General features: G+C 35.3%; 1 protein-coding gene across 2 annotated transcripts in view; it reads right to left on the reverse strand.

The window, feature by feature from the left end:
• Positions 1-24,959, reverse strand: part of WDR70 (WD repeat domain 70) — a 141,129-nt gene that overhangs the window by 95,238 nt on the left and 20,932 nt on the right. For both annotated transcript variants that reach the window (XR_007505003.1, XM_049794329.1), the window contains exons 6-7: positions 8,766-8,825; positions 3,506-3,639 (exon numbers count right to left, since the gene is read on the reverse strand). Coding sequence is in view for 1 of the 2 variants with exons in the window: in XM_049794329.1 (XP_049650286.1) it covers positions 3,506-3,639; positions 8,766-8,825 (194 nt within the window). In the remaining variant the exon portion in view is untranslated. The remainder of the gene's footprint in view (positions 1-3,505; positions 3,640-8,765; positions 8,826-24,959) is intronic.

Below are 24,959 nucleotides of genomic sequence, written 5' to 3' on the forward strand. Positions count from 1 at the left end.
TCCGAAATATATCACAGGCGTTGTCTGAAAAAGCATCCTGAGCCTCAGGAGCAAAAATGGATACTTGCTCAGAAGAGGGGAAAGAAGGCCAGCCGCATTAAGCTCAGAGGAAAGACTGAAAAAATTAAAAAGAAACCACAGGAGAAACAATATCTAAAGTCTAGAATATTCTCTGGAGAAAGCTGATAAACCTAGACTAAAGAATCCATCAGATACAGCTTTAGAGCAACAAGTATATCTTAGGAATTAAAAAATTTTCCTCAGTTGTACATCCAAGTGCTCTTGCCGTAACACAATTTGTACAAAGCTCAAAATATTCCTGAGCCCCGCCTGAGTACTGCATGCAGAATGAAGTACTTGCCTAGTTATATTTCTCATGCTCTAATGCTGAAATTGTCAAAAGAAAATACCCAACACATCTCCAAATCACAGATCCATGTTTTGCACTTTTCATTTTTGAAATGTAAGGACCAAAAATAAACATTTAAAAACTACACTAAAAGATTATTTTTTGCTTGATGCATACCTCATGCATGAAGAGGATTTGGCTCCTAGATATGATTAATCAGCTTGCCCAAAAGTAAAATCTGATTTCTGAGAGAATCCACAATATATAAAGACCCCCTGAGTCTTCTGAGAAAACTGTTTTTCAGACACTTAAGTACTGAAATGAAAACTACAGATATTAATACTGTTAACATGGCACTGTTCATAATTTGACCAATACTGTCTCATTGCTTCTTTGTAGTTCTATATCAGCATGTTTGAATAAACCTTGTTTTCATCTTAGATTTAGATTTAAAGTTTCTTCTAACAAGAGCACCTGATTTTACAGTGCCTAGCACAATGGGAACATAACTAATAATTCATCAAATCAGTCCTGTGAAAAAATTAGTCTAAGAGGCAAGATTTCCACCACCTTTATCTAAAAGAAGAAAAAAAACCCTTTGTGACTGTGCAATACGACTTTTAAAAACAAATCTAAAAATTGGTTCTATAAGCAGGGTATTTGCAGAGCCCCAGAAGTTACCGTTTTTCAGATGTTTATTGGAGTATGACCAAGAGTGAGGCTCTGCAGAGACAGTTTTTAAAGAAAATATTTTTGGTTCTTATAAATGTTAAAGGAAAAGTCTTGGGAAACTTACAAAAACAGTTCCCTTTAATAGCATTAATCCAAGTCATTTTGGTTTAAAGCTGCCAAACGCGCACAGCATTTTCTGCCAGGACTTGCAGAACAGAGCTACATACACGGGTAGAATCGTGACGCACAAATAATTTCTACACACGTAACACAGCTTTGCCTTACCCTTGCCTTCACCTTCAGCACCAAGGTGTGATTTGAAGGTACTAGTTTTTTGTCAGGCTCTTTTTTTTTTTTTTCTTACATCCCAAATCCAACGAGAAATTAACAGAGTAATCTGATATTATGTTACAAAAGGGAGCCTGGACAATATAGAATTATTCTCAAGCTTTTTTATTCTTAAAATGAAATTAAATTTATGGCTCCAGAAATGGATTTCTGCTAACACCTAAAGCTTCCATACCTCAGAATTCTTTGAAATTAAGGTCTAGGAATGGTTAATAGTCCTTGCAATAAACTCCATAGTGAAAAAAATAATATAAGAATATATATACACCAAGGCATAAGTTATGTAACACTCTACATAGTGCTCACCAGCATGCCTCAATGTCAGTATGAAAGAACTTTTTCTTGAGTTTGGATCTTTTTAGCAGACAGAGCTATAGGTCCAGTTTTATGTTTTCAAAAAGATACGGAAGGGGTATTTAAATAACATATTTTTAAAAAAACCAAATCAGTACATGAGATTTGCAACACAAGTGAAATTGCCAAACTTTTCACCAGGCATTTCTATTTTTAGTATTATTTTATATTTATATTTTTAGGTATTTCATTTATACTTCAACATACTCAAACCACAAGAACGTACATTTCACCAAGAACATTCATATATTCATTAATGTACACTGTACTTGTGGTTTTTATACTATATTTATGTCCTATACCATTATTACCAAGTGCTACTAAATTTGAATGCACTCTTCTGCTCAATTTGGAAATGCTTCAGTTAAAATAGTCTCCTACTGTGGGAGTGAAGACTGTCAGCTCTTTCTTACTGCTCAATTATGACAGAGGAAAGGAAAATACCATTTGTATCCTGCTAACTAATCATGTAAATGAAACTCATGCCAGAAAAGTCTGAATGTGACTTCACGTTTGGAGAACTTTTTTTTATTTATTTCAAAGAGCATGTTTACTAAGCTATGTTTTCAAAGTAAATGTGCCATTCATCAGTTTATTATAACAAGATAAGTCTGTCAAAGAGATTAGAATTGCTTAATGAATCAAAGCACACTTTTTATTTCCCTGATTTTTCAGTTGAGAACATCAGTAGAACCCCTTTCTATTTTGCTCCTTTTCAGGCTAACAGCCCCAACTTTTTCTTGTCTTTCATTATCTAGATTCTTGGCGCATCTATAATTAGTCGTACACATTCTAACCTTCCAAACTGACCAAAATTCAGCTGTAACTTTTTAAGACAATACCGATTAAAAATAGACATTCTAAGTACTACTTACTGTGCATAATAAATTCCAGTCCCTTGTTTAAGTGTACCGAAGTATCTTATAAAGTGCACCACATTAATTAGATATTAGAAGGTACTTTGCTAGAACAACTGTGTTACTAATTTATGAATGTGTTTATCTGGAAGTTTGCAATGCATGAGACATGCACTTCTTTTGAAGGAGTTCCTTATTCCAATTCTCTGGAACAAGTAAATGAACTCAGCTTATTTACTTGCTGAATTACCAGTGAATAGAATGGATAGTATGGAAATCACTCTCTAAAAAACGTTTCCTGTGCTTTTTTTTAAATTTACATACATAGAAAAAATATAGATAAATGTAAAAAATATGCCGCTTTTTTTCTTTAAAAAAGACAATAGACTTATACTTTTTTTAATGCACACTATGTAGTTATTCAATGACCAGTGCAATGCAAAGGACCGGTGCTTCCAGAAACAGAGGATTTAATGAAAATTAGATACACACACACACCCAAATACTGGCAGCAACTACAGAGGCTTTCCACAAAGGGGTCAACTGTTTTCACTTTCTTCTCTTCTTCATTAATTTTATATAAGCAGAGTACATATGGAACGTGTATTCTATTAATTTGAATTACAACTATGAAAGTCAACCTGTCTCTTTGGGAGGTTCATAATCTATTTGCTGATATGCTATTAACAATTTCATCTGCAAATTCACCTGTAGCTTTCTAAAAGCGGAATATATGCAAGTCATTGGAAAAAGCATGAAAAGACATAAGCAGACAAGTTCTTAGGTTCACATTCCATTTACCACAAAAAGTACAATGGGATACAAAGCCTTTTAAACAAGCTATCTTACTCGCTTACAGCTTCCATTCTGTTATGAGCTTAAACAAAAAAGGCAAAAAGGTGAAAAAGGCAGTTTTCATGCCTACCATTCACAAGGCTGGAGTGACCGAAAAGCTTGGAGAGAGGCATCCATTCCAGCAAAATCCCAAAATTTAACATCATAGTCATATCCACCAGTTATCAAACGGGCACCTGAAGGATCCAATCCCAAAGCAGAAACCTACACAGGAAAAAAAAAAAAAATTAAGATCATTCAAGCTTTTTTTTTTCCCCCTATAGTTCTTCAGGTGTCACCAAAATATAAAATACTACTAAAGTAGAAAAATAATTCAGTGTGCTAGTTTCTTTCTAAAATACATCAGCTATATTTTGTTTTTGAATTTTCACTACCTTGTATAATGTCCGAGTACTTTAGGGAAGGGGTAGGGAGAACAGAAATGGAAATTACATAATCTGAATAAACCACTGAAGACAGCTGAGAAAAGTTTACAGTGTTTGCTTTCTAATTGTCTCATTGCAGAATTTGGATATGTTTCACTTCTATGAAAAAAAATTGTACTCTGAACTTTTGTCAAAAGTACAAATCATATTTCTAGGAGGATCCTGGAAAGTCATTTAACATCCATCAGTTTAAGATTTTGCGCTAGTTTATTCAAGACAGTTCATCTGCATATATATGTTGTTTGGTTAAATTTCTCTTCTGAATGAAAGAAAAGAAAAAAAACTTGATTAAAAAAACCCACAAATTTAAAAAAGATACTATTTTAACTAAAAAAGCTCAAAAAAATTTATGAGAACCCATTTGTTTTATATCAAAACTAGCTGCTTAAAGCCACTCAGAACTTTAAGGGAAAGAATGCTTAATGTTCATTATTCTCATTTGTTATCCTCAAATCAAAGGTTGATTAAAATGGAATTTTGAGTGAAAATCCTGTTTTCATTCCTCTATTTGAAGAACTTCATTATAGTAGTATTCAAATCACCATATGGAGAAGAGTAGCAGACAGCATCTCATTGATTAAACATCCTTTCACTTACCTTCAAAATGATTTCTTCTCTTTTCTCATTTGTGAAAATACTATCTACTAATATGATTTCAAGTATTAATACAAGATCAGCTAGACAAGGTGTTAAATTAATTTGTAAGACAAGAAAAAAGATTAAGTCTCCAAAATTAAGTCATCTACATGAGATAGTGTTGAAAAGTGATATCAAAAACTGTAAAACGTGTATTTTTACAATTATTGAAAATTACACATAACCTGAAATGTTAAAATAACTGAAAAAGTTTTCAGGAGAAGAGAAAACTCATATGGAATTCATGCTTAGGTTTTAACAGCCTAGAAGACAGTTTAACCTCTATTAGGCATTTCAAGTTAGGCAGACCATGGGTAAAACCTGGACTCCAACCAGCAGATGACTCTTAACCTGGGGACATTGGACAAAAACGTGGGTCATCCCAAGCATGTAAGATAATCATCAGATTCAGAAACCCTTTTACAACAAGGAAGACAGTCTTCAACACAAGAAAATAAAGTAGGAACAAGAAGAAGATGATGAAGAAGTTCTAGAAAATGCCTGGAAAGGGATTTGAAGAGATGAGCCAGAAAATTCTGAAGGAAAAAAAATAATCTTATACTTCACCAAGAACATTCAGACTTACAGAAAATTGTGTGGGGAGAAAAACAACCAAACAAAAAACCCTGTATACACAATAAAAGGAAAAGCCTTAATTTCTGGGTTAAAGATAACACCTAAGAATAGTGTCGTAGCTATAGGCTAGCAAGGCGGAACTACTTTGGGGAAAAAAATAAATCAGGCCAATTATTTTCAGATGCCTAAACCTATACTAAAAATTCCAGATATTGATGTGAAAAAATTACAATAATTTGCATATAAGGATGCTCATCTGTATGTATCTCCTTTACATGTATATATGAAAAGTACTGACAGTCACTGATTTAATGCAGACACATAGAAGTACCACCAAAAAAACCTTGTCTCAAAGATGTATCAGTCTACTACTGTATTATTTTTTTTAAAGCTTTAATATATAGACTGTGCTATGGAGACTTTTAAAACTTATGTAAACTGTTAAATAGTTCCCACACAAAACACTGTTTAAAAAATGGAATTTAGCGTGACATATTCTTTTCCATGCCCAATTGAAAAAATAACCTACAGAAAATAAATGTTTCAATAAAAACACCAGTTATGAATGGAATTTATTCTTTAAGATGGACAATTTGTTTTGCTAAATTTAAGGTTTCCTTATCTGAAAGAGCATGGGCTTCTTCTGAGTTTTCTTCCAGTTTTGTGTACAAAAGGCTCACTTAGGTATTCCTTATTTTATCAACAACTCATTTCTAGTCATCTTCTCATTAAGACTCACACTGTTCCTCATGCTGGTACCTCAATATATTTCAAACATAGAGTGCCATCATACAGCCAACAGTTTGAAAAAAGTACTTTCAACAAAACCAAGTTGTTGCAGAAATGATGCTGCTGTTCACCAGGCAACTGACTTCTCCTTAATCTAATTGTCCTGCCTTATTTTAGAGGCATTCACTTGCAGAAATCTTGTCTTTTAGAAAAGGTCTAAAACCTCATTCTTCTAAAGAATGCAAAGTATCATCAGATATCCTAATCCAGTGCTCCCCCCAAAAATGTAATTCACAGAGTTACTAATAGATCCAACATTTTTCTTTGTACTTCCCCGAGTCAAATGTTTAAATGTACTGCTTTGTGCTATCCCTAAGAATAAATTAAACTCCAATTGGTGATTATGTCACTGTGACATACTTGATTTTTAAAGGTTGCAGAGATGCAACCTCTTACATGTTTAAAAAAAAAAGTCCCCTTTTACCATTTAAATGCAAATTTTGAACCCCATTCATTGCATACATGATTTCTAAAATGCAGAAAAACTGGGCATCTTCAGATTAATGATGCATTCAATTAATAGACTCAAGTGTTTTATTCTACAATAACTACTACAGGAAGGACCAGCTGTGACATGAGACATTAGCAAGCACACTGTTCAGAATACCTCTGATTATGTATTCTTTCTCATACCCACCTATGTATCAAATGTGTCAGGAGAAAAAAAACCAACAAACCAGCCCTGAAGTTTCATTGGGAACAGTAACTCCTATTACACTGTGTAAGCAAGACAACCGGGAAATTAATCAGGTTTCTGGAAAGGCTCTCCAGCTTGGGAAATCTTTTCTGAGACTTTTCAGCTGCACAGGAATAGAGTCATCATCAAACCCACATTCATTAGACTGAAGAGGTACAGATGGGATACGTAAGTTTAGCTGAAATACAGTACTATGTATGAACATAATGCGAAGACTGTGTTTTAAAATGTTGGGGTGCAACACTGATATTAAGATATGAAGTTGCTCCCATCCTTCTACGTCTGGAATGACATGGGTATTCTAAAACAAACAAATAAGACAAAAAGATAGTCTTTCTACAAAAGAGCTCTTTTTTCAATGATACGTTTCATTCACTGCATCCAGTCTAATCCAGCTGTGCTATATATACCCACATTATAACTCACCTCTGCTTTAGGTGATGACAGCTGCATTCTTATGCAGTCAAAATACTTCAGAAGTCTTCCAAATTGTAACTTTCACTTTACAAAGCCTCTTAGTTAGAAATAACATGAGCTTATGCTTTAAGAAACCACCAAAAGATTTACTGGTTTAATACAGAGAAAAAAATTTACATAATAAAGTTTGTTAGGAAATGTATTCAAGAAGTACTGTAGAAGCAGTAACTGTCACATGTAAAATGGGGAACTGGTACACTAGTATGCAAATCCTAGTATGTATAGAAATCAGCATGCAAAGAAGTAACATGCACTGTGTGCATAAATATCCACTCTACTTTTGTTTAGTGTAATACAACGAATCTTTTACAGGTCTTCAAAGAGAATATTTTTCTGTTTTCATTTAAAACACACTTGCTACTTTTTTACTCTCCTCCCTCTATGTCTGTATGTCTAGCACTATGATAAAACAAATGGGTAAGCCTTATCACCTCTCCATGCTCCAAGATAGACCACAAATTCTGATGCCAAATTAATGAATGAACACTTCTGAAAATAAGTATTACTGAACCCCCCCACACACACACATTTATGAACTTTACTGTTAAGTTTAAACCCCCAGAAAATGGCTTTCGAATGTCTGACAAATATTAAGAAATTAGTTATTAAAAATTCAAATGTTAAACACATTAATTATTGATGTTTAATGTTTTAATTTGATATTGTTAATTTAATAAGTTTATTATTTAATATTGTTGAATGTTAAATTATTAAGTATATTATTATATTAATTACATAAACAGAAAATTAATCCACGAGTTTTCCTAAAAATCCAATAATGGAGAATCATACATTTCCTTAGATTGTTTAAAATGTCATGAAAAAGCATTTTTCTCAAATAATTTTTTGTTTTATTTTTCTTTCCTTTCTTTTTTTCCCCCCTCTCCAAAGAAATTCTCAGGAATGCCATGAGTGAGAATTCTATTGATTAGCTAACAGTACTTTCACAGGGATATAACAACAACAAAAGAAATTCTAGTATTATTTTTTCATTGAAGCCTAAGTCATGGCCCAAACTAGAGAGGATAAACAGCAGCGGCATCTTTTTTAATGGCCAAAGAAGAATATGGGGAAAGGATCTGTGAATAGATTCAGCGCTATCCATGGCCAGAAAATAAATTCCATTCTATAAAAATAATCTTTGATCAATCAGCAAATAAAAGCAATTGAATTTGTATTGGAAGATGAGATTACCCAGAAATGAAAATATTGAGAACAAAGAAATGATAGTTCCAAGTTGGACAGTGGTTCTTTAAAAGTGAAGGAGGTGAAACCTAGAAAAGATGCAAAAACAATGAAGAACAAGGTTTCAAGAAATTGAAAATGGTGTATAAAAGGCACTTAAAAGATTCAAGGAGAATGACAGAGAGCTGTGTTCAGCTACAAAGAAGTCTTAGAAACTTCAGCAACAACATTCTCTTCAAAATTCAGGACCAGTCAAAGAAAGGCCTAGATTAGACTTATGTCTAAATTAGAAAGGTCTAGCCTAGAAGAGGAACTCCAACAATTAGAAAGAGTGTATTTGACAACAAGCAAGAAGACAAAAAAGCACAGAAGCAGTCCTGAAACACACTTTCAACTGCAGTAAGAAAAGACCTAGACTAAAATAACAAATTAGGAAAAAAAAATTAGGTCCTCGAACTTTATCTGACTAAGTATTTGTTAACTCATTTCATAGACTGGCTCACTTCTGCAAAAACAAGAAGTGTTGAAAATGTGTCATCACTTACTGTTTTTGTCCCATGTTGGAGTGTAATTTCATGAGAATCTGGAATTTTCTTGACAGGGTTCTGGAAAAAAAAGAAAATCCACCTCTGTGAAAATAGTGCTATTTTTCATTGAAAAAACCCCCAATACTACAGTATATATAAAAGTAAGAAAGGTTTCCCTCACACCAACCATAACCTGAGGAGGAAAGAGCAGGGGCAAATCAGAAACAACAGGACTGATCCAGATTTTTGTTTTTATGGATATACACCTAAAAATATGAGGAAAAATTGCTAAAAAAAAATGAGACTACCTTAATAAAGAACAAAACCAGGAAGAGATATCCTGGTTTTTCTCTTTAGAAAACATTAAAATTCTGTTTAGTTCTTAATCACAATATAACAATCTTGACTTGTGATTTAGTCAATCCATCATTATTATACAATGTCTTTCCAAATAAAAGGACTCTATGAACTTAATGAAATTAATGAAAAAAACTAGAAATTCATTACAGGATCTAAGTTATCTATGTGGTTCACTAAGATCATGGACTGGCTTCCTGCTTCCACTTATGCCATTATTGCCAGCTCCCACAGGTCTTCACAACTGCCACTTTGATGGCAGCCAACATAGTCAATGTAATTCAGGGAATTTCATTTAATAGCAGCATACAGATCAAAGGCAATTGCAATTTCAAACATTTAATGCATCACACTAACATCCGTAACATGAATTTGAAAATAGTTTATGCAGAAAAAAATGTACTGAAAAGTACTCAAGTGACTGCAAGGTTCTACAAAGGTCATTTGAATCACTATTCTCAAAATGCTCATTTGGCCAGTACCATTTAAGTTTCCTAGAACAGACACGATCTATCATTCTGATGCCCGATATCTTTGTTATAATTTTCCGTTACCAAAGTCTGATTTTAAAATAATTTTTAAACAGACTTTATATTATACGTTTTATCTCTTTCGTTATCCATCTCTGCCAATTCCTTCCCTTTTTTTCATGCTTGCCACAGAAAGTCTCTATAGCAGCAGACTGACTTCCTTTATACTCATTTTATCCTGCAGTTCTATCACCTTTATTTCTCCAATAAAAGTGAAACTTTCATTACCTTTGGTTTAGCCAAACCTACCCTTCTTCTAACTTTACTTCTTGCCACTAACAGCAGCTCTGATTCCTAAAACAACTGTATAATTTCTTTCCCTTTTCACACACACATATATACAGAGATAAGCCAGCAGAAGGCTCATGTCCTCTGTTTTCACATTCACAGCGTATGCACGTCTTTAATAGTCACAGGTGTTTGAAGGGGAACTCAGGTATTAGCATGGAAATCATATATGTACCTGAGCAAAAAAAATATTTATGGGACTGCAGTCCATGCTAAGTCTGAAATGGTATGTATTGGTTCAGGCTGAGATGGAGTTACTTTTCCCCGTAGCAGCCCTCACAGTGCTGTGCTTTGTACTGGTAGCTAGAAAGGTGTTGATAACACGCCAGTGTTTTGGCTGCTTCAGAAGTTGTTGGTACAGAAGCATATCTCCTCTTGGCACTGTGACTGCCCATGCCACACTGGATGTTTAAAGGAAACATCCCCCCTACACATCACACAAGCAGTGCTACATGGACTTAAGTGGGTTGCATTGATCATACAATGAGCTCAACTGGGGAAACCCAATGACCCAGGAATCCTGGAAGTAGAGAATAAATCTTTTGTTTTCCTTTGCTTCCACATGTGGCCTTTGCTTTTGCTTTATTAAACTGCCTTTCTCTTGACCCATTAGTTTTTTCCCCATCTTATTTTTTCCTCCTCCCCATTCTGCTGAGGAAGGGAGTGATACAGCAGCTTGGTGGGCACCTGGCATGCAGCCAAGGTCAACCCACCACAAGGTAACAGTAACAGTTTACAAATAGCTACACACTGTGAAAGGTATAGGCAACATGGCGTTAAGAGGCACTTCGACAGACTCAGTGGTTTAACAAGTTGAGAAACAGGTATAACTAAATTCCCAAGTGAAGCTGTCATGAAAATGAGTTTATTGTTCAATTGACACTATAAAGCACCCAGACAAAGGTATAATTATAATACAAATTAAGTTTTCTGCGCCTCTTCATTCCCTGCACTATAAATTGGTATTTGCTGTTCTCGGGATGCAAAAAAACTGCTCAACAGCCACTGCCTGTACTTGCCATCTAAGCACATTCCATAAAAACAGAAGTGTGAAAAGGAAACAAAGGGCTTCCAAGATTCATACCACCATCACCCACAACAAAAGTTGTACTACTGCGAAGCAAAGGCTTTCACAGAATCCCTGTTGCTGGAAGGAGAAAGAGCATTTTGGTCATTCTCCTCTTAATTACTGCAAGGTTGCTTGCATTCCAGTCCACTTATTCGAATATTTTAAGACTGCTCATTTCATATACCTTCCCACAAAGGTAGATATTGTATCTCTATATTGTGTCCACACTGAATTTAATTTTGAGAGGTTAACTACTTTAAGAGTTCTTTCAATATTTCAAACAAACAAACAAATTATTAATAAACCCAATGTGCTAGAATTTACTTAATTTTAATTGCTAGCTCTTTCTTCCAGGTGACAATAATGAAATCCCTCTTTTAATGAGAAGAGTGAACCACTCATATAAAAACATTTCTGCTTTACAGTGCACTCATGTTGAACACTGTTCTGGCTACTTATCTTTAAGGGAGAACAACAGACAGGAATACATTCTGCCACCTGATAAATCAAACAGCCTGAGCCTTAAAGTCAGACATTTGGCGAGTGCTAGTGGTGCCAAGATCTGCAGTGTCTAAGGGATGCCTAACAGTTAAAGTAACTGTTTAGACTACTGAAAACAAAAAATTAACAAAACATCCAGAACATATCTTGCCATAACTTCTTCAAATCAGCCAAACATTTACAAAAAAACCAACATGGCTTATTCTATTTTAGTAACTATGAACTTCCTAAATGACTGATAATGCTATAAATATCTCTATCCTGCTAAAACAAATGCCCATATGTGCACACAAAAATCAGATGCAACTACCACTTTTCCAGTTATTACATTCCAAAGAATAATGAATGCTATAAAAATCCTTTTTTTCACACTCTCACAGAAAATATACTCAATACATTTTATGCTGATTTGAACATCAGGTTCCTACGTATACTGGAATATTACTGCAAGTCTGAAAAAAAGTGGAGTTTGCCCACAGTGTACCTGTATTTCCAGGCCTTCTAGTTGTCACTTGGATTTCAGCTGTTAAGTTTACACAGATTAATTTTAATATTTCAATAATGCTGTTCTAGAAAATCTGTATTGCAATTAAAACTAGAAGACATGGAATCTTTCCAGGATTTTTTGTTGTTGGGTTGTTTGGTTTTTTTCTTTTTAAACCATATCAGGAAAAGACAATATGTTAAATTTCTTTTTTTCTTTTAGCAGAAACTAAGGAAAACACTTGTGGTGTTGACCTATCTCCTAGCATTTTTACAAAAATTCTCAATTCCCCGGCTTACCTAAGTTTAACATCTATTAAATCTGTGAAATAGTGTATTCTAGGAGTTCACAGTTTTTCTCAAAAATTAAAAGTCTTACCTTTTAAATAATTTCTGCACAAGGACACTGCAAGTCAGGCATCATATCTGCAGTTTTCAGTTACATTTTTTCAGGGAATTCCAGCTTTAGCTTACTGTTAAGCCCCTGAGCCTGACAACACTCTTCTATTCACTGCGCCACTGCCCCTAAATACTGTGGATTTTTTTTTCTTGTTCCTTCTGGGAGCTTCCTTATCCTCAAGCAATACTCAGAAAATATGCCACTAGAAACCACAGGCTGAAACTAGGTCAGAGTCTCCAACATCTCTTGAGAAAAATCAAAGACAAAAATAATAATTAAAAAAAAAAATCCAACAAACCAAGGATGCAGGTCAAACCAGAAAAGTGAGAGAATGGACACACACAAAAATAATTAGGTAAAATCTAGATTTCTACATCCTACAAGATATCCTTCAATATGCTCGGGATTGTAAATATAGGCAATAATAATCATTGGAACTTGGCAGAAGACAGAGGGATGCAAGAGGTGGGAAAAGAATGGGCTGGTATCTTTATGATAAACTGAACATTTGGCTTGGGAAGAAAGTTAGGTCCTACAGAAGTAATAAAAAAATCCACTAAACAGTATCAGAGAGAGGAATTTACAATTAAAAAATACCTCAACCTTTACCATCTGTTAGCCTTTCTAATAGATTGAACATCCAAAAGAATGATGATTAGATTATATTCACAGGCTTAAATGGATAAAAGCAAAGACTATGAAAAACAAAATGTAAATGCCACAATGACATATTCTGCTGATCTCACATACACAGTAACTGCAAACTGCTTTGAAATAACTGAAAAATAAATTAGTCCACTAGAATCCAACCTCCCCCCCGCCCCCGCTAAAAATACCCCTACAAGTTAGACTATAGGTCCTCAAATGACTTGTCTCTTCATGGCCCAACCAGAGAAGGGCAGAATGATGCATTTATGCCCGAAAGTACCTGTACTTCTCTGTTTGCAGAGTTCTATATTTTACTAAATGGAAACTACCCTGTGTGAAAGAGACTTGCAAGCTACAGGTAATCTTTCATGTACCAGGCCCTTAAATGGAAATTTTTATGGGCACCCACAGGACTACAGTTTTACAGAGGAAACAATACAATTTTTTTCTGTGTTTGCAACTATCATTAGATTCCAGTATGGAGGATCTTGCCTTCCTTGAGGATTTCAAAATCATATGGTGCCCTGGAAGAAAGCACAAATTTCCTTTTCTGGATAGGTCCTGTGTTCTTAGAGCTCTCCCAAAACACTGACTTGATGGAGACTTGAAGAGACTTCTCATTTGTAGGAGCAGAACTACGGTACAGCATGGAGAAAAAAACATGCAAAACTAGAAGTGGTTAAACTAAAGGTAAGGACTTTCCCTGTCTTGAGCAGAAGAGGTTAAAGTTAGCTTGACTACTACTTACTTTAAATACCTTAAGCATTGTACTAAAAAAATCCCTTCTGCTGGAATAGTAAACACTCACACCCTGCTCTTTTGGGTCTCTGGTTTGGTACACTCCACACAGAAGACACTGTCTGTCCATAGACAAGAGTGAAGACAAGGAGGCAAGAGATACACTTTACAGAGATTTCTCCATGTCTGGTGAAACTGCAGGTTTCACAGAACAAATTCAACAGAGGTGACCTAACACAGATGATCTCTGCCTCACTAGAAGACAGATGGAATAACTGGGTTCCTAATGGACAGCAGGAATAGATGGAAGTGGGAGAGGGACAAAAAACCCTACCATCAAATGATGATGGAATTACCATCATCTACTTTAGAAACTGCAGCAATTCAAACTTCCAAATGAAGGGCTCCCTGCAGAAAGCCTTGTTTTAATCATTCAAATCCCAGGCTTTCTGGCAATTAAGAAAAAAGAACTTTCTATTTTCAAGCATTTTGTTTATAAATGGCATATTTATGTTTTCTTTTAAGTTTGTTTTAAAGCGTCCTTTCTTCCCCTCCAAAATGACTGTATTGCATGGAAAAGCAAATACCACACTGCTGGGGGATGAGGTAGGGGGAGCAAGAAAGTTTGAGACCCTTTGAAAGGCTTTTATTTTAGACTCCAGCATAAAGACTGACTGACAGTGCTGAAATCACCTTCCTTGTGAGCAGACAGTAACAATTTTCCATATCTTCCATTCTTCTTCAACAAAGAGTTCAAAGTAATAAGCGTGATTTAAAAAGAGTAATCAACAGTGACAGGAGTAGTTAAAAAGAGAAATGTAATGTCTCCTAATAAAAATGTTCGTGCTGTAAATTATGTAACATATTGAAAGAAAATGCTCTTAAGAAATTTTAAGAATAAAACAAATGGGCAGGCAACTCATCAACAATCACAACAGAAAGGATGAGATTTCTGACACAGTAATTCCTGAAGCAGAGAGGTACACCACCAGCAGCTCTTCAGTTTAGACAGATAAAATACCACAGAAAACCACTGAATTGTAAAGATAAATGCTTAGAACAGCATCACAGGAATCTGGTCCAACTACTGCAGTATCTAGGCTCAACAATATGTTAATACCAGTAGCAGAAGGCTTTAAACTACTTTTATTTTAGAAGTTACAACAAAAAAGCAAATCATGCTTGTTGTTACTTGCTAATTTCTGCATCACATGTTCAGTTTACAGGTCCAAGTACTCCCTCTCAGATGTCACCTAAAATACAGCCCAAACGCTTTACTTTTCAGGGGAAAGAGTTACAGAAGTCCATCAAACTTTGCAGGGGAACCTTTGCACAACCTCTCTGTATTGCAGTTAAGTTCAGAGCAACAAACATGCAGTTTTTCCTTTCTACCTCACATCCAACTTTGATAAATACTACATCTGGGTAAGTGAATGAAATCAAGAGACTATTGTAGTGATGACGAACAGAGAGAATAGAATCTTGTTCCATCCTTCAATATTGAGCCTGAAACACTATTAGACGAAAGACAAAAGGGTGTGGAGGGGACTATTTCACAGATCTGGAAGAAAACATGCCTTATTCCTCTTTTCAGACTAGAAAAAAGTTTTAAGCTGTTAGGCATCCAGCTGAATTTTCCATGACAGCAGTGAAAGCTGAAGACAGTAATAAGAGTTTAAATTGATTTTTTCTGTTCTTTGTTTAAACTCCTTTTGCAAACAAACACACACTGATGTTCATGTTTTGTTCCACAAGTTATTCCTCACATACTTATTAAAACCGTATTGCTTGTAAAATGGGCAGGTTTTCCAACCCACAATTTTTTGTTACTTTCCTCCATAACTTAAACTGAAAATAAAAGTCTAAGATATACACTTATATTGCACAAGTGTACACTCAAGAGAAAGATGGACTATGAAAAACCACAATGTGAGAGATGGATAAGATGCTGTTCTACAGCAACAGAAAAATAGAAACGTTTTTGGGTTTGTAGGACTGCATTATCCACAAACTTCCATGGAGAAGGAAGCATCCAGATTTGAAAGGACATTTCAACAACTTTTAATTTCCTCACTTTTAGGTGTTAGAGTTGACAGACATATTCTGATACAAATTTGCATGTTATTAAACTCAGTTTGGCCCAGATTCATATACTCTGAATTTCTGAATGTGATGCATCTAAATATGGAAAACACTTAACTTCAGACTTCCTATACAGCCTTCAAAAAGAGACAGATAACTCCAGAAGAGGAATCAGCTATCAAAAACCTGAATCATCTGGAAACCTTTCCTCTTAATGAATTATTCAGGGAGTACAAAGGAACTGAATTCCTAACATTGGTGCCTTGATTAGGTTGGATGAATCGGGGCCTATGTGTGTGTATTCTCTAAAATTTTGGTCCAAAAAAGATGAACAAAAATATTGTGGAAAACAGAAGGATACATACAAACACCAGTATGAATCATCTTGGCTGATATTCCCATGAAACATCTACAATATCTATTACTTGTGGAAAAACGTAGATAACTCATAACTCCATGACAAATGCAGAAAAACTTAAAAATTAACTGAAATATTGGAAGGACCCTACAAAATGCTCTCTCTCCCAGTTAGCCTTTAATTCAGTTTAACAGTCAAAACAGCAAGAACTTGTGTCTTGAATTTTAAGTACAGGAAGACTAAGGAAAGGTTATTCTTTAGTGAGCTAAAATGCATTACTCCAGGGTGCATTCAAGAATTAAGGAGGTGCTTAAGTAGATGAACTTCCTTTTGAATGCCTACAGGAAGTAAATTTATTTATTCAATATGGAAATGGTACTGTGGCTCGCTTCTCTCAACATCATCTAATTCACAGCCTCATGAAATTTTTTCTTATGATCTGAACCAGAGTGTTTTGTCAGGTTTAACCAGCAAGGGAAAAGACCTTAGATTAAATCTTCGTTCCAACACATGACTGCCTAAAAATAATAACTCTGTAATGTTATTATAGGTCAGATAAAACAAATTTTCTTAGATGATGAGTCAAACGGTAATTCAGTGACTGTTCCCAGACACAACAGGTAACATTAATTAAATCTCCTCTTCCCTTTCATGCCACTTACTGGCATGTCCCCTTCTGAAAAGGCTCCAGTGACTTAAGAACTTAGAAAAGGTATGTAGTTAAGAGACTTAGCATGGTTCGCAAATATCTTTTTTAGATATAAACATCATACTTCTAAAGTACAGCAAAAAGCCTGCTTGATATGTCTCCTGGGAGATCGTTTTAGATAGATTTCAGGAGGTTACTATTTTTCACCTAGATTCTAAAATCTCATTCAGTTAACTTCTAAATTTATAACAAGCCCTTGATTTACAAAGTCATAGCTTATATTAATATTTATGACCTGGGAATTGTTCTCACCATCTATAGCAGAGAAATTCTCTTGAGTCTTCTCTAAAGCAAGTTGTAATCACTGATAAAACTGATCTAAATCTAAAATTGCCTGCGGTCATTCAAGTTTCCTTTACAGTATCTTGGAGACTTACTTATTTAAGCTGAGTGTTCTGGTGATACTTCAGATACATTACATTCTGCTCACATAACCACCTACCTACTTCATATTTATCATCTCAGTTGCAAATGCGTATAAATATAAATACTTCATATTTGCTAAAACAGTATGCACAACTGCCACATAACACCAAAAAGCACACATGTTCAGTCAAGACAGTTTTACTACAGCAATAAGATATGCAAAATTACTACTACCTACATGTTAAGAATGAAAATAATCGCTAGCATTTTCAGTCACATATGTCCTTCATTAAGATTATTCTTTAGAGCTGAATAGAGTATTTAATTTTAACATAAAGGAATAGTTCCATTTACTCCAAAGTAGTAAAATGGCACACACAACCATAGATCAGCTGACAATGAGGAAATACAAAACAAACACACAACGAACATCTTCGCTCTGAAAGCTCTGCTCAGCCTAGTAAGTAACCAAAGAATAGCTTAATTCTGAAATCAGAAAGGACAAATAATTGTAAACTTTCAACTCTTTGGAGTTTAAGTGCCAAATGCTTAGTTCAGATGCAAACAGGCCTCACTTATGCATTCACATATTTCACATCCAGCTTGGTAAGAATTTCTGTACCACACAGATTCCATGTGGGATTTCTACCACAGGAACACATACATGAAAGAATCCAAGAACACAACATTGGATGCAGGACCAGACTGAACCTAACTCTCGTTAATGCATAACATTTTTCAACTTGCTAGCCAGTTCACTGAATTATTTACATTAAACTCGCTCTAAAACATCTTTTATCTAAATTATACAGACACTTTATCACCTTTTGGCAAACTTTAGAACAAAAAAATGCTCGCAGTTCTTTCACTTGACTTAGCAAGAGAAACCATCAAAGCCAAGGTTGCACTAAGAATTCCAGAAGCAGTACCCTGTCTTTTAATAATAGAACACTTTTAGATGTTTCAGTCATTAAAATAGCTTTACTGTTCTGCAGATTTACCTTCTGTCTTAAAATAAAATTATTTATGAAATATTTTAGAATTTAGAAACCAATCATGTACAAAGTTAAACAGTTTTTGCAAAAAACCCCAAAAGCCTCCCTCCTATATATTTTAAAAGTCAGTGATATTATTAAGTTTTTGTAATTCATGCAGCAAAAGGCAATTTTAGTTACACTGACTTCTATGGAAGTACATTAAGATAATATATGCAGTAGAATAAGTATTAATGGGTTTTTTGCAAGTTTTGTAAGCAGTGGAATTAAGACCATGAGCAACACTACACTCTAAATTTTAATTTTGAGCTCATCAAAACTTAAAAAGCCAACACAACCAGTAGACATTCAATATTTGGCACTGTCTGAAACAGACATGGAGTTTAAAACAATTAAAATGAAATGCATTTTTTGTCTCATCAAAAAAGAGCCTGATATTCACTTTAAGACTTCTGGTGATCATGTTAGCATTGAATTTCATAAGTATTAAGACAATACAAATAAGAACCTCCATATCAATTTAACTTCAACCTTATTAGTGAGCTATGCCCTTTAAATTATACATGTTTTAATAAACAAAATTAAAACAATACGCCATTGGTGTAGACCAATCCTTGACCTTTGACTTTGTGCAATTCATTTCATTCCTGCATACCCCAGTTTTCTCACCTGAAAAATCTGAATAAATAATATCTATCATAAGAAATCTGCTGCAAGGTTTTATTCAGCAATGTTGGTGAAGTTCTTCAGATTCCTCAGGGATCCTGTTATTCTCAGCAAACTCACTACAGTCAGCAAAACTAAACAATCACATCTCTAGAGAGAGAGCTGTCCACAGACTACAGTTTTGAACAGTTCTCCAACTGTGATTGTAAAAAGGTGTTCACTCAAATGTTTACTCTAGGATCTTAAGAGAGACACAAATTTATGTATACCGTCCCACTTAGTGACAAATATTCCAGTTGTCTACAAACTTACTGATCAATTAGGATAAGGAATTAAAACTCAGGGCAGGGGGGGGAGCGGGGAATCATCAGTTAGTCATGCAAAGAAGATCTACAACCACAGGGTGAAGGTAGGGGTGGGGGTTAAAAATTACAGCATGCCTAAGTTACTGCAGGAAGGAAGGACAATTTCCTATCTAGCTCCCACAGCTGGTTCCAATTCTATCACTGTTTCGATTACTAATTCTCCCATGCCACCCATAAATTACCTTCAAAACATTAACATTTAAGCTGTCTTAGAACAGCACAGTTTTATGTAATGTGACATAAGAATAAATTGCTAAGTGACTTTAACTATGCATCTGGAAAGAGGAAAAGATACATTTGTATTGTATACACGTGAGGTCCATGCTAGGAAGAAACACACCTTTCTCCACGCTTCCCTCAGGTATACTCCTTTAACTAAAGCTTATGCCAGAAGGTAGTGCACTATGGCCAGATGATGTATCTCATATTGTTAAAGATGTTGTAATACCCAATGACACTGCAAACAGTTTTCAAAATGTTCAGGGCAAATACTAAGCACTAGGTTAAAAATCACAGCCAGTGTGAATATGTTGGTTTTATTTTTAATCATAAACCCCATCATTTTTAAAAGTTGCACCCAAGAATCGTAAAACATTTATCTTCTATGCATTTATATGATGTCTTACTATAGGATCTATAAATGTTGAGATTCTTCCAGCATACTGTATCAAAAATACTGATTTCTATACGCGTAATGTAGTCTGAAAATTCCAAGTGATTACAATTAAACCTGACAAGACACACAACTAAACAGAGCACCATTGATTTCCACATAGCAATTAAACAACTCTTATTCAGTATTGCTCAGTTGTGGGTTATACAGGAACAGAGTAAAGACTCCAACACATTTTCCAGTGGAATGATGCCCACATGTCACATCCAATGCTTATTATAGTCATTCCTCAAGGAGCCCAAGTTATAAAAAGCACACAGAAGCAATGCTTTCACTTTTTCACCCAGACTAAGATAAAGATCCATTGTCTAGACAATACAAAAAATTTTAGCTGTGTCCATTGAGAAAGAAGGCAAAAATTCAAGAGAATAATGCCCTACTGAAATGCCTCATTTCACAGACTTTTACTGACATTATGTTAAGACCTCATGTATTTTTCTTATTCTGTAACTGTTAGAAAATGTAGAATATTACATATATCCTATGAGATCTTTCCTTAAATTATTCAATCGGCTTCTTGATCTTCTCCCCAAGGAGCTATTGCAGATACTCTATACTATACAAAGATTACTTGAGTTACCAGAAAAGTCTTCTTCCTTTTACAATCTAAAATTTAAGTTTGGATTATATGATTCAAATTAAGTCATTATTACCGTGTACATAATAGCATTGTTAATTTAGCTGAAATTGATTAATAGCAACATGTATCTTCCACTTTGTCATAATAGATAGTTAACAATATGTTTTTAATTCACACTTATATAGTCCAAAGATGACAATTTCGGATGTTCAGATGATGCTCTACAATTATTTTCTTTTGAAGTCAGGAAAGAAAAGCATAGTCCAAAGACAGAAGGAACTCCAGGTTTCAGACTGCATATCTACTACATATCTGCTGTGAGATTGTCAGTAAGACAGTTGCTTGTCTAAGTATCATGTCTTAAATGGGATAAAAAGTCCCGTCTTGCAGGTGTGCCACAATGATACATTAATAAGAATGGTAGGTTTGTTCATGCATTTGAGGGGCTCAGATTCTATCAAGCCAGAAGCCATTATTAATGCCTATTATTAATATAAAACGATATAATAGTTTGGGTTGGAAGGGACCTGTAAAGGTCATCTAGTTCAACCCCTGCAATGAGCAGGGACATCTTCAACTAGATCAGGTTGCTCAGAGCCCCGTCCAACCTGACCTTGAATGTTGCCATGTACTTAGGACTGATTCCAGAGCTGAACGCAGTACTCCAGGTGGGGTCTCACCAGAGCAGAGAAGAAGAGAAGAATCACCTCCCACAACCTGCTGGCCATACTTCTTTTCATGCAGCCCAGGATACAGTTGGCTTTCTGGGCTGTGAGAGCACATTGCTAGCTCATGTCCAGTTTTTCATCCACCAGTACCCCCAAGTCCTTCTCCACAGGGCTGCTCTCAATCCCTTCATCCCCCAACCTGTATTGATACTGGGGGTTGCCCCGACGCAGGTGCAGGACCCTGCACTTGGCCTTGTAGAACCTCATGAGGTTCAACAAGGGCCTGCTTCTCAAGCCTGTCCAGAATGCTATGTCATACTTTTAGATACCCTAAGTTCCTTACAAGCTCATTTACAAAACAAAGTAAAAGCAAACAAACAAAATAACACATTAGAAAGAAAGAAAAAAAGAAAAAAAAAAAGAGCTCTGTGTATAATGCTCATATTGCAAGTTAAATCTTGCAATTGCTGGGAAAATAGATCTGTGGTATTTCATACCTCCTGGTTCACTGATTGGCAAAGTTACCAGGGGTGCACAATTCTATAACTACTGTTTCCATATATAAGCAAGCTAAGAAAACCCTCTCTTCTTCCTCTGTAACAAACAAGCACTTAAACAAAGGTCCAACTTGCTATTCTACCAAAAGAGAAACAAAAGTATAAAATAAGCTAAAAATAAGCATGGGACAAACAGAGAGCTTATAAATACTGGCTCTCCACAGGAAAAGTTGAAGTGGTGGGAAGGAACATATAACCCATAAAATAATCTGAACCGAATGCAGTCCAAGAATTTTTGCTCAGATTTGTTCAAATTCCCTGCTATGGACATTCTCCAGACAACTAATAAGGAAGCCAAAACAAGGATTCCTAATTTTGCATAGTTTGCTGGGCTTAGGCAGAATTTAACTCCTGTTTCTGGAATTTGTTCTGTAGGCCTGAATTCTTCACATGAACCTTGTGTTTGACATCCTCTTTGGACATGTGATCCAAGAAGTGACATGGATTACTTCTGAAACTAATGCTATGTCACACACCTACTGCTGTCCTGGGCTTGACTGTTTCTCAGGCATTTTAACAATTTACATTTCACCTCTGGGGAGCCACACAAAATGGCCAGTAGATAAGCTTACAAAACAAATTGTTTTGCCTTGACTTTTTCAATGCCATTATTCTGTTTACAGATCACTTGAAGGCACTTTTCTTTACATGCTTGTTTTTGAAGTTTACCTTGTCTTCTGTGTCATACATTCAGATACTTTGGATCCCCACTTCATCTGGCTACCACAGGTAATATCCAGTCTGATTTAGCAAAAATGGATCTTGGAGTAGAGAATGATGGCATCCTCTTGTCTTCAGGTTCTTCTCACAAGATCCTGATAAACCTCTACAGACAGGGAGAAATTCCTACCGGGACACTTTATTTAGGTGAAATGTCCCTTCATAAACCAGTCATTTCAGAAACCACTGTATAGGGCAATCTATTAAAATGGGAAAACCCTTACACTGATGGTAACCTGTTCCTACCTGTGAACCACCTGCCCTTGGAATTTCAGTGTAATACAGAAGTAAGAAATTGGAGAAAGAAAAAGAATCCTGCTTTTAAAACACAATCATCAGTTTGACACAAACATGTACAAAAATTATTAAAACCCATCATAAGCTGTTCATGCGTTCTTAAATTCTCACAGTGACTATGATACCGAACAAATTCAGTAGGGTAAAATATAGGTGAGGGAACAAGCTAGCAAGAGTGAGCAAATGCATATAAATAGTTTTTTGCAGTTGGTTGTGGGTATCAAGAGCTTAGAAGTATCTATTAATACTGACAGGCACAGGGTAGATACACATTGCACTGTCAAAATTTTGCACAATGAAGGGAGTGGGGGAGTTCTGGCTAAGACACTGGTATTTTTCATAAGCTTAGATATTTGCTCTGAGATTATAATTACTGTTCAAGTGATAGGCTTGCTTACAAACTTCCACTTAAAGAACTCAAATAACCCATAAGCTATATTGTGAACTGCATGCAATTTAACCTATCTACCCCAATGTATGAAAGACCCGAGATGACCTCCTTAGAACTTATAATTACAACAAGATATGGTATGTTAAGCCTAACGTTTAGACAGTAATCCCTGCTCATTGTAAAAGTGCCAAGATGAGAGATTATTGTCAGTGTGCCTCAGAGCTTCTCCTCCGTGCCTTTTCAGCAAGAACAAAGGCACAGCGCAAAGTCAGGCAGTGTATTATCAGGGGCTGCCACACAGTGTTTTCAAAAAACCTATGACATCTAAAACTACATTGTTTTCTTTGGTGAGAGATGAGTGGTTACAGATTAAAGATAAATTAAATATTATTTATTCATCTTATTTAAAATACAAACATTCTGCACATGTGTTTGGATTCTTGTAATCAGCCCCTGGCCTGCAAGACGTATTTCCTAACAAAGCAAGCCTAAAACCACCAATAATCTTTATTTTAGACTATCTGTGCCTCAGCCACTCCTGATTTAATTTTTCTGTCTGCAAAAACTGCGGTATGTACAAACAGCTTGGAACCAAACCCAGTTATTAGGAAGTTCTCCTGCTCAATTTAGTTTTGAAAGTGAGCCAATTACATTAGCAGTTATGCAACCATCAGAGAAAACATAGCTTAAAGATACTTTCTTGCCTACACATAAATAGGTTTAAAATGCTCCAAAGAAAAACTGTATCACTAACTACTATTCCAAAAAAGTGAACAAACAGGAAGTGCTAAGGTTGGCTCCAGACGAAAAATCTTCTTACTATACTTAGAAAGCAAGTAGGTTTGATACATACATAACAGTCAGAAGGAAACATGAATCTTCGCAATCCCACGACTTTTTTATTTTTTTGTCTCCATACTTTTCAGAGCAATACTAACTCTTCTTCTGACGCCTCCCTCCCTCACAAAAAGCAGAAGATCAACACTCTGTTCTTACCCCACTGACTTACTGTACTGTTAAGTGTTTTCTCATATTACTGATTCTTACTTGCCTAATTCACCTCTGTATCATTTAACTGCTGTGTATGATCTGTATTATAAAACATCTGCTATCATAAATCTGACTGTATACAGTACTTCAGGATGCAGCCAGACAAAATTTTCTCCTAATCAGCCAGAGAAGTTGGGTTATTTCTCTGATATTCTGCCACCCACTCAAATTTGGTTGCAGAGTCCACGATGAGGTTACTTTACTCCCTAGAAGTATCAGACAGGGTTGCAGCTTCCATCACTTCCTATACTATGAGACAACTCCCAAGAGGTAAACTAATGCAAATTGCATTAAACTACATAGAATTAAAACTACAGCTGACAACTATTATTTTTTGACAGGATAGAACTAGTTTTCATAACTGCCATATGATTTAGGCAGATGCTCACTTAAAATAGCTTTATCAATAGCGTAGTTATAACTCATTTAGATTTAGTAACATTCATCTTACTCTGGGGAGTTAATATTTTTGCTGAAAATGCAGTGAATTAGTTGACTACTGCTCATTCTGCATTCAAACACTGATTGCAGTTCCTTATTTGGACTACAAGACTTCGGGAAATCACAGAAAACTACCATTGGGCCTTCTCATAAATTCACTGTCTATTCAATGTATCATAATTGCCTTTCCTAAGAAAAATATTTTATGGACAGCAACTGAACTAAGCCTGGTACTATTTATACCATTAATTTAGAGATAACTGAACAGATCTGCCCTTGA

The sequence above is a fragment of the Accipiter gentilis genome, chromosome Z (assembly GCF_929443795.1).
Source record: "Accipiter gentilis chromosome Z, bAccGen1.1, whole genome shotgun sequence".
Lineage (NCBI taxonomy): Eukaryota > Metazoa > Chordata > Aves > Accipitriformes > Accipitridae > Astur > Astur gentilis.